Raw genomic sequence first — 11,545 nt, 5'->3', positions numbered from 1 at the left:
TGATTCTTTCCACATTTTATTAAATGACATGAGTTTGCTCATAAGATTTTTTCTAAAGATATAAGATCCTTTATTATAGCTAGCCAATCCATATAATGGAGGGCTATCTCCAACCCATTTGTTCATAATGGCCTTCTTGGCCAACATCAGCAAAGGATGGACAATGTCTTTGTGTTCCTCAAAGGGAGGAGGAAAAATGCCAAGCAAACATATGTCTGACACGGCCTTGCAGATTGAAAGCCAAAAAGTTCTTATTACATTCCCACAGACAATGGAAAAGCGTACCAAGGGAATATTTGCACTTCATACAATGAGGTGATACCGGTTTGTTAAATTTGCTACATCTATGGTGACATATAAGCCTGATGTATTAAACTGCATTTCTCTGAATTTGTTGCAGACAGAAATAGTTTCATTTTCCCATGAGACAGTGTCAATATCAAACCCAATGTTTTTCCTCCAAGATTTTTGAAGATCAATAAGCTTATTCTGCCCATACAATTTTCACAGTTTCTAGTGCTAACATAGTGTCTAACTTAAAAATGTATAGAAATCTTTTTGTGCAATATGGAAATGGAATGTGAGCTTATCAAAGGTTATGGGTTTACCTTTGTAGAAGAGATCATATAATTTATTCCGGCTTGTTGCCATGAGAAAAAAAATATGATCCCATTTTGGGACACAAACCATCTACCAATGAGAAGAGAATAAGGGTTGTTTATAATGAAATAATCTTTTAATAGTGGACCAAGCTTGCAAAGTTGAAAATATCAGAAAACAAATTCTTCAGTTCAAAAGGAGTTTCATCTAAAATATTAACTAATTAAGAGGTTCCGCATAAATCCATAAAACAAAGAATCTTTATTTTTAAGAGTGCATATGACATTGATATGCATGTGCATTAAAATTAGTCAGATATATGAACCAGGCCAATATCTGGTCATTGACATACAATATCTATCTCAAACCAATCATATTTTATTAAATTGAAAGGGAATTCAATTAACCCTCACTATCACTGCATTACATAAACAGACACACAAATAAGAGGAATTGAAAATGAAACAATAAAGATCTGAACAATGGGTTGGAAAACATATCTAGAACAGCCAGGAAAGAATACCTCTCTAATAACACGCCATGTATGTGCGTTGGTTGTTTGATAACTGCCGTCATGCTGAGACCTTGATCTGTGCCAGTGCATGCTTTAATAATCAGTCAATAAATTGCATCCTGGATGTGTGCCTGGCATTTGAGAAATAAATTAGACTGAATAGTCCTGGCTCATAAAACCTTCATAACAACCACATGGTGTAAGTACAAATGTGTTCAGAAGCTCACTCTTGGCACACACTCCTCTGTGATTCGGAAATAAATAGCGCTGAATCACAATCCTGTCTGAGCTGAAAGAGAGGAAGATGGAGGAAGAAGTATGAGACTGTTTTGTAAGTCAACCACATGGAGAATCCTGACAACTGTTAATCTGTCAACCGTCAGTGATTTGTCACATATTTGGAGAGATATATGTGAGAAAACAGACCTCAAACTGCCTTGTTTAACTCTCGAAATGAAGAAAATCCATGTAGAAAACCACAACCTATCACTGTTATCATCACATACAGATCAGAAAGTAACATACATTTCGAAATACTAAAATGTAAAACAACCACAACCAATGATCTGACAGTGAAGGGACATTTCTGTACAAAGTCTCACTGGAAACAGCTTTGCAAGGAAGGACATTTTATAAAGTCATCAAAATCAGTTGCCCACTGTTTTAATTTTTGTCACTATAGTGCCCTGTTTACATAAATTCTATTCTATTCTATACTGCACTGAATACTTGGTTTCTATTTTCGGTGTCCTAAGTAGACTTTTGTAGTAGAAGTTTTGACCTCTCTGCATGTGAATTCATTTGAACTTAGCAAAAAAGTCTGTGACAGTCATACTTCTGCTTTCTTATGAAGTAATATGATACATGAAGTCATCACATCGTTAAGTTAAAGTATTGTTATAAATTATTATGAATATGTTATGTTTTATTGACATGTTTTATTTGATTAATGTAGCCTATATATAATAGGATAATTCCGTTTTTTTATATTTCATAACTATTTCTTTACTTTTTACTGGATCAAAAGAGCACATCTTTTTAATTAAAAGTTATTTGTGTACTGTAGGCCTTATATTAAAGATAATAATACATATCAAAACAAGACAAACTAATTATCAAACCAGTGTCACTCACCATATATAAACTTCAAAAGAAGAAAATGAAATAAATAAAACGCCATTCCAATAGAGTGTTTCGAACACGACTTGTGTAAAATATTCCTCAGAAGCAGGTTATCTGCTGGTGCCTATGCGCTTCTGGTCATCTGATCCAGCCCATCCTCCTCCTCCTGTCTTCATCCTCCCATTCCAAACATTCTCCACTCTACGAGCGCAGCGCATGCGCAGTGGAGCTCACGGGAAGCCATGTTAAAGTTAGTGAAGTACTGCGACTGAGATTCCCTTCTGACGCCGTATGTTTATTTTTTGTCCGTTTTTCTCCTTTCGTCCGTGTCAGGGCTCCCAGCGAATCTAACATTGATATTCAGAGGCCGGAGTCCCCATGATGAACTCTAGTTTCGATCTGTCCAGGCGAAATCCGCAAGAGGATTTCGAGCTTATCCAGAGGATAGGCAGCGGGACCTACGGGGATGTTTACAAGGTAAAAATGTGTTTTCTACAAACAAGGCCCGTCTTTTGGACTGTGTAGTCCACATTTAAAGGACCCTATCTTTAGATTAAAACCAATGTGAGGCATATGGTAGTTTAAATGTTGTATCTACAGTCATGAATATTGTACTTCTCTGAAGTGGACTGGGACACTGATCTTAAAGGTGCACTCCGTATTTTTCTTGAGAATGAAAAAAATTACATTCAATGAAATGAATAGCACTATGGAGAAATATATTTAAAATGTTGTACAGTAATATGATATGAAGACTACAGACCTATAATTTTTTCTAGTAAAAGCTGTTTAATTTTACTTGGAGGGGGTCCCTCATGGGCTCTGCCATGTTGACATCACATGACCAGACCTGTCATGCTGTTTTTGGACTACTACTACTAATACAAATTAAAAATAACAATAATGTATTTACTTTATAGTGCTTTAGCAATTGCTGAGTGGGAAATGGTATCTATAAACAAGCAGTACAAAGTACCAACGCAGCCCTGGTAAGGTTATATCAGTATGTGTTGAATCCAAGAATGCATCCACATTTTATGGATGTGTAGTATGAGACGGAGAGGAAAAAAAAACTGCTATGAAGCGGCAGCAGTTAGTAAACAAACTTCATGCATCCAGACCGAAAGGTGTCAGAACAAAGTACTAAATCACTGGTTCTATTGAGACAAATAAGAGCCGAACAGAGTAAAAACTTATGCTGTGTGTCCCAATTGACCTACTTATGCTAAGCCCTAAAAGTATGTACTCTTTTTGTGAAGGAAAAGTACATACTCCATATTTAATTTCCTACCAAATTGGAGAGAAAAGAAGTAGCATGTTGATCTGCCAGAGTGCCAGACAGTCGTGGGTCTTTCATGCAGAGAACTCTCAGGCCTATATTTTTGCATAATGGCGCATTTAAAAGTTAATGGCCAAACGGATCTCTATGAAAGTTCATATTGTTGTTGCAGTTTTTTATCAGGTTAAATGTTGATTATTAGTCACTCAAACCTCTTAATCTAAACCTCTCTACTCAACCGTCGGTCTCACACATCTGCCATGTTTGTAGTTATTTAACACTTTTTCTTCATCTTTGTGATTAAAGTCCTCCTCTAATGCACAGTGGGTTGTGGGCAATATTAGCCGTTAGAGTGTGCACAGATCCACACTTCGAAAATGACCATCCGAGGACTTTTGGCATACTCTTTTCAGCATACTATGCTTTTGGGACACACTTATTCCAATCTCACATACTATTTAGGATGGATAGTATGCACATTGGGACGCAGGTTTAGGCTGCATCGTAAATATGCATACTTCCCTACTATTTAGTAGAAAAGTACCTGGATGACCTACTCCTGTAATATGTAGTACATACTCAGACATGCAATTTCGAAAACAGCTTTATGAGTGGCACCTTTTCCGAACCATCTTAACTTTTGCCCTACTTAAAGGGACAGTTCATTCAAAAATTGAGGTTTTGTCATAATTTGCTGACTGTTATTTTGTTCTAAAACTGATTGGCTTTCTTTCTTCCTTAAAACAGCAGTATGACAGTCTCATTCATTATTAATTTCCCTTTAAGAAACACAACAGTAGCATCAAAACACTGATCTGTGAAACTCTTGTGCAGATAATCACACTCATTAACTGTTTGCAAATTTGACATAATTTCCTGTCAACTTGTTGGGTTTATTCCCAGTTTCTTGCACCTCAGTTTGAGTACGACTGAATAACATTATAGTGTGGTTTTGTTGCAGTGTCACTCCCATGAGTTGTTGCAAAATTGTGCAAGAGATGACAAATATTTGTCCTTGTAAGGGCCTTGTAATAATCACAGCTTATGTCTGTGGTTGTCAACTTGTCACTGAGTCTAACTCAAGCGCTATAGAAAGATCGGTTTGGTGACAGCTGGCCGGTTGATCACTGAGGCTGTTGTCTTGAGTGGTTAACTTGGAAGTTGTTTACAAGTAGTGTGAAATGTGCTGGATTATCCGAGGCTTTATCCGAGTGAGGCTTAAGCGGTAGGTCAGTGTCACCCTGCAAGACTTTCACCTGTCAGTCAACACTCTTAAAAATAAAGGTTCTTCATTAGAATTCCCTGAAGAACCTTTAACATCCATGGAACTTTCCACTGCTCAAAATGTTCTTTACAGTGGAAAAAGGTTCTTTAGATTTTTTAAATGTTCCGCACACTAACTTTTGACTGAAAGGTTCTCTTTGGGAACCTAAAATGGTTTTTCCATGGCATCACTGTGAAAGCCCCCTTTTAGAACCTTTATTTTTAAGAGCGAAGGGTTGCACATGGCCAACTTTTTACATATTTACATAATTATTTCACATAGACATAATTAATTGTATTTTTCATCCTATCTTCAAGTCAAGAGCAGCATGTCAGTCTTTATTTGCCAGAAGAATATTTGTTTTATCTGACAGAGCGTGTTAGGATTATGTAAAAGATAGCCTATAAGTAAAACTCTGTTTATGCTGATTAGAAGGATTTTAGATAACAGATGATAACAGATTATGTTGGCTACTGTCTGGTTTAACAGCATTGAGTGCAGTGCATCTACAGACATGCAGTTGGGTGTTTTTCCTTGATAATCAACTGTAATCAAGAAGGTAACCGAATATTCTAGATTGGAGGAGACGGTCATTTAGAAACCCATATTGATTGACCGATATTCTGAATATTGGTGGGGATGTGGCCTCTTTATGGTAATTGACTGTAATTAATTTTTTATTGAGTCAATCATGCAGTACTTCATGTCTAGAAAGTTATGAACATAATTTGTGTGATAATGCTTTTTTGTGCTGTCTGCAACCGATTTGAATGAACTCTTAATTGATTGGTGCATGTAGTGGCATATGAGAATGATGATGGAGAAAAAGGATGGTAAATTACCATATAATGTCCAAATGTTTAAGACTTCTAATGACAGTGATTACAAAAGATAGTTAAACTTAATTGAAATTCACCCTATATTATACATGCATGTTACTGATCCTATTGTGAACAATTTAAATTGTGTCATAACTCGATTTTTCTGGGAAAATGTCAGACCTCTTTTTGGTGATATATGCCGCATTTCTCCAGTCTTTTCATTCGCTTAAACCCCACTCCTTTCTTACAGTCGACCTCAAGCTTGCGTTCAGATCTGCTTCCATCCAATTAACAACCAGCTGATAGAACCAAGTCCCCAACCGTCATTGTTTTCTTTTTCTTTTTCAATAATCCATTTCACTCAGATGTAGCCATATGTCTCAATACGGAAGAATGGAGCTGTCGCTACTTTAGCGTCTTTAGCTACTTTTTACTTTTTAGTCCTACAGACTATCGCAGCAAGCCTACTTAAAAGGAAAGTTTACCCCAAAATCGTTCCAAACGTTCGAACAGGAATGAACATCGGTGGAACAAAAAAGACAGATTGATGAATATAAAACTTTTTTTGTCCATGCGATGAAAATCAAGGGTTTCCGAAACAACATTGGACCCCATTGACTTTCATTGTATGAAAAACAAAAGAAGACATTTATCAAAAATATCTTGTGTGTGAAGAAAAGTCATACAGGTTTGGTGAGTAAAAGATGACAGAATTTAAATATTTGTAATATTTGACTATCTTTAATCCTTGAGCTATTTTATTCAAAACAGAGCAGGACATTAGCTTCAGCACGGTTTGCTGATTTAAATACCATACTGTTGTCAACAGGTGTTTTTCCTGGTTGTTTGTCTGCTGGGTCTGCCTGTTTTTCGTAACAGTTTGAAATAAATGTAATGCCAGCGTGCACCTGATGGATTTTAAAGGGCCTGAAAGCATACAGAGATGTAAAGTATTGATTGAGCAAAAGTAAGCATTGAACAAAAAGCCTACTGCGTCAAGGGTAGGGATATGACTAATTACCCAGTTTAATCAGTATATATTGGCTTTGTGTCAAGCCTTGGTAGGGCTATTTTGATAGTTCTGTGGCTTCCCTGCATTCGAGTGGTTTTGTATTGATTCCATTTTTTATGTCCACGGCCTGAGGAATCGGCAGCAAACGACGGAAAGAAAGCAAAGGGATCCATATGTGTGAGGACGAAAGCGAGAGTGAGAAGCTCATCGGTAAAAGAATAAGTGCGAGTCTAAACTCTGCCCTGAGGTGTAATGCTTTGAGGCAGAATTCATCGCTTCTCTTTCAGGAGGTTGCTGTGGAAAGACGATTGTGGGAGCAAATCTCTCGCTGTTCGTGCGTGTTTGTGACTTTGTATGTGTTGATTCTTTTTCCTGGCCTCCTGTAGAGACACAAATTCCTGTCTCTCACTGGAAGTTTGGCTTCTCACTGCACGAGTTTGCTCGAAAAGGCCAGGTCAGTCTAAACAGTAGTTCTGCAGAGCTGAATGCAGCTTGATTTCAGTCCAGCCACTAAAATGCATCAGATAGAACAAAAAGGGAGACGTTAGTTCTTGTCAGCAGAACAAAATCTGTTTATTTCTGGACCGAGAGGTTTGATTTCACAACTCTTGCACATGTATCATTTGGTGAATCCAGTCATATTAGTTTATAGTTTTCCTTCTCAGAGGTTGTGTGAAGTGGAGTGTCTTGTCTTCATAAGAAACATTCATTCCAGGCCTTGCCTTGGTTTGACCTGACTGGATTAAAGTCACGATTTCACCTTTATTCGGATAATCCCTTTCATCCTTCACACCCAGGAAGTCTTGTGTTCCCCTTAAAGACGAAATCCACTCATCCTGTCATTCGCGATCGCAATAGTCACCTTCAATCACGCAGATTACACAGGAAGATGGTTCTCCAAGTGTCCTGCATCATGCATTTGTGAAAACATTCTGACTGGATGAAATTCAAGATGATAGCGTTTCCGTGATATGTGTGCCCTATGTGTGCAGAATCGCTGTGCAGCTGATGTGAGGGCATTTCTGAATTGACTTTGTCGGGAAAAAATGATCATTAATTATTCACCTGTTTCAACAACTGGGCACTGCTCCATCCTGTAATACTATAACGCTTCTGAGATTTGTATCGGCTAGTTTAGGGACATGCTTGCAACCTCTGACTTTCAATAGTCCTGACTATTTAAATATACTCTGATAAATAAGATATAGCCTATCTGGAATTAACTGGAACAATCAGCTCTAATATTGATTATCATCATGTGGAAAACCATGGCTAACAGAATACCTAAGTTAAACAATTATTTTATTTAACTTGCTGATACTGCCGATTCACTCTCTCGCGCACTGAGATGTTGAGTCTTTTTCATACATTTGTCGCAGTTTTACTCATAATCTAATGATATTGTGATATTATAGCCGCTTTCCGACCGGAGGAACCTTTTCACAGTTCCTAGAACTATTGGCTAAAGTACCCGGATGTCGGCGTGTTCGCACCGCAGGAACTAGGAACGATTTTAGTTCTAGGAACTCCATTTGTAGGAACTAATTTGGGTCCTACTTCAGAGTAGGGTCTAAACCAGCACTATAGGAACTATCCGTGACGTTAGTGTACGCTGATGACCGAACGCACGCGGAACACCAGCACCCGCCATTTTTAAAACAGCTAGAATGTAAACACACAGATTATATCCTATATATTTACTCCATAAACTAACTATACAAACATGGAAAACAGTGATAGATGGGTCTCTAAACCTTTATGCTGAAGAGAAAATCCAACGCAACTTTGAGGGGACCATGCAAGCCAAACATGATTATGTATTTCTGCTCAGCTAGCAACACTGGACATCAACCACATAGGCTAATAACCTTTTTTTCATATACTGTCTACTTTCTATTACAGTTCTATCTAATAACATATTAAACTGTACTGTTAGACAGATTGCTAACTAATAAACACAGAGAATGCGAGCATTGTTTGCTCTGGCGTTCTCAGCGCCGCCAAAATAAAGGTCCGTCGCGCCGTCAAAATAAAAGTCACCGTGCTTGCGTCACTCCCTTACTCCTCCTACCAGTTCCTATGGCCACTTGGCCAGTGCGAACGCAAACAGCAAAACCGAGTTTAGGGGAGAGTAGTTCTTAGAACTGTTTAGAAGTGGACAGTTCCTAGAACTAAGTTCCTAGAACTACTTGGTCGGAAAGCGGCTATTGATGTCTGTTGAATTGTGGCTTTTGTTATGTTATTGCTATAATTCCATAGATGTCCATTGTAAGTGCATTGCTGTTATATTTTGTTTTTATAAACTTATGAATGAAAATGGATAGGGTTTACTGGAGCTTAACTCTAAATATTTGTATTCAAAAGTTTGGGGTAGGTAAGATATTTTCAGCCTCTTTTGCTCATCCAGACTGCATTTATTTGGTCAAAAATACATTAAAAAACAGTAATTTTGTGAAATATTATTACAAGTTAAAATAGCTGTTTTCTATTTTAAAATGTCATTAATTCCTTGATGGCAAAGCTAAATTTTCAGTCACATGATTCTTCAGAAATCATTCTAATATGCTGATTTTGTGCTCAAGAAATATTTCTTGTTATTATCATTGTTTTACTTATTGTCTTGTAGAAACCGTGATCATTTTTCTTTCCAGAATTTTGAGTGGAAAGTTCTAAAGAACAGCATTTATTTGAAATAATTGAATTATTTATTTCAAAAATAAACCCAACCCTAAACCTTTGATTGGTAGTGTACTGTTTATAATTTTATTTACGCCTATACTTATAATAATTTGGAGTGTGACGATACACTAAGTTAGCTCATGAGACGATACGATACACGATATCGGGTTCACGAGAACGAGACGACGATATTTTCAAGAAACACTATATTTAAGAAATCTTCAATGACAAAATATGACTGAAAAAAATAGTCCGACTGAAAGTCACAAAATGCAAAACAATGCAGTTGATGCAGTCTTTTTATTATATCGTTCAGCTTTAGAAAACTATCTAATAATGCGGTTCATGGATTCTCTTCCATGGAATGTGCCAATTCCGATATTTAATCGAGAAATCGTGACAGCCCTAAACTAATCATCTTGTAATGAATGTCACTTCAGTTCTACTTTCTGAGTATGAATTATCATATGCAGTAAAAGACAGAACAATATAATGCAAATGCTGTCAAAGGATTTGCCACAAACTCTACTCAGTCATGCTGATATCGCGAGACAGCTTTTCACCTCGACGAGAAATATTGTCACATTTTAATATCACGTGGCACGAGATCTCGTCACACCCCTAATGATAATAATCATATGTCTAATTTTTTATTATATAATATTAAAGGGTTAGTTCACCCAAAAATGAAAATTCTGTCAGTAATTACTCACCCTCATGTTGTTCCAACCCTGTAAGACCTTCGTTCATCTTCGGAACACAAATTAAGATATGTTTGATTAAATCTGATAGCTGGATCACTCCTCCATAGGCTTCTAAGACACTATAACTTGCTGGCCCAGAAAATGTATTAAAGAGATCGTTAATATAGTCCAAGTGACTCCAGTGGCTCAATCTTAAGTTTATAAAGCGACGAGAATACTTTTTGTGCGCAAAAACAAAACCAAGTTATAGTGTCTTAGAAGCCTATGGAGAAGTGATCCAGCTATCAGATTTAATAAAAAATATCTTAATTTGTGTTCCGAAGATGAACGAAGGTCTTACGGGGTTGGAACAACATGAGGGTGAGTGATTACTGACAGAATTTTCATTTTTGGGTGAACTAACCCTTTAATATAATAGTATAAAAATCACTTTTTATTTATTTAGTGATAGGCATTATATCAAATATTTTAGATTTTAATCGAAACAGCAACAGGTATGATTTTGGAAGCGCTTTGCATTGGTCAGTTCCTCTTGTTCAAGTTGTTTTTTTTTCATCGTATGAGGGATTTTCGTACCTTTTCTGCCTTGTTTTTGTGACTCATTAGTTGGAGCGAGTCACAGTCCTCGAATCTTCTCCCTGAGGAAACCTTGAAACACCTCGCAGGAGTCTCACAAAAGCTGAGGTCAACGTACTCCAGCCATCACACATTCTTTCTTTCATCACTTTTTGCAGGAAGCAACTGTCAACACCTTTGCTTACTCTCATGTATTTTATGCCTTCGCGCCTTTTAGAAGTTCACAACAGACTGGATTACACAGTCTCTTTTAATAGAACGTCCTTGCCATCTAGCCTACTTTTGAGCGGCCCCGAGATCTCTGCACAGTCTGAAAACTAAAGCAGTTTCAACCTCGCCGCAACCTTTCAATGAGTAAGCAGAAATATAGATCTGCGTGACAGAGTGATCCACTGTCCTACAAGTGCGGCCGAGGAGAGAAATTGTATTCTCCCTTTGTGAGTGTGAGCGACTGACATTCTACCTTTGTTTGGACAACAACGTGATTTACTTAATTATCTTTGGCGTTTGGTAGCGGATTTAGAGTTAGACTTACAGTTAATCGACCGTGTTGTAGTAACGACTCATAAACTGTGTTGTTGGTGGGAGACTCGGAGGAGGCGGCGTCTCAGTTTTACTGTGTACATAATCACGTTTTAGCAAGCCCAGGCACGCTCCTGTCTGCGCGCACTAGAATTCTTGATGCATTATGTACTCTGCGTTTAACTGCAATACAGCATGAATAATGAATTCGATGAAATGTTTGATAACACCAGCGCAGGAAAGACATTAGAGAGGAAAACGAGTTGTTTATCAGAGGTCAGTGCCGCATTGGCACAGTAAATTGTTAATACAAGGCATCAAATTTGCCAGGCATTGCAGAAAATGATTGGCCTAGATTCGGCTGGTCGGGGGCCAAGCTTGCAGTGATTTATCCACCTCTCTGTAATTACCTGACATGGCAGCTCGAAGCCCCACTGTGTTCTGCACCTGTT

The 11,545-nt window shown here is 37.6% G+C and overlaps 1 protein-coding gene across 2 annotated transcripts in view; it reads left to right on the top strand.

Annotated features, from left to right (window-relative positions):
* The first annotated feature begins 2,434 nt into the window (after window positions 1–2,434).
* The window catches only part of map4k3a (mitogen-activated protein kinase kinase kinase kinase 3a), a 65,099-nt gene continuing 55,988 nt past the window's right edge, over window positions 2,435–11,545 (top strand). For both annotated transcript variants that reach the window (XM_084396163.1, XM_084396162.1), the window contains exon 1: window positions 2,435–2,713. In XM_084396163.1, coding sequence (XP_084252289.1) covers window positions 2,615–2,713 — 99 coding nt within the window. In that variant the 5' untranslated portion in view covers window positions 2,435–2,614. The remainder of the gene's footprint in view (window positions 2,714–11,545) is intronic.

The sequence above is a fragment of the Rutilus rutilus genome (genome assembly GCF_951802725.1).
Source record: "Rutilus rutilus genome assembly, chromosome: 22".
Classification (NCBI taxonomy): domain Eukaryota; kingdom Metazoa; phylum Chordata; class Actinopteri; order Cypriniformes; family Leuciscidae; genus Rutilus; species Rutilus rutilus.
Note: the sequence above shows the minus strand (reverse complement) of the source record. Positions and strands in the feature narration are given on the sequence as shown.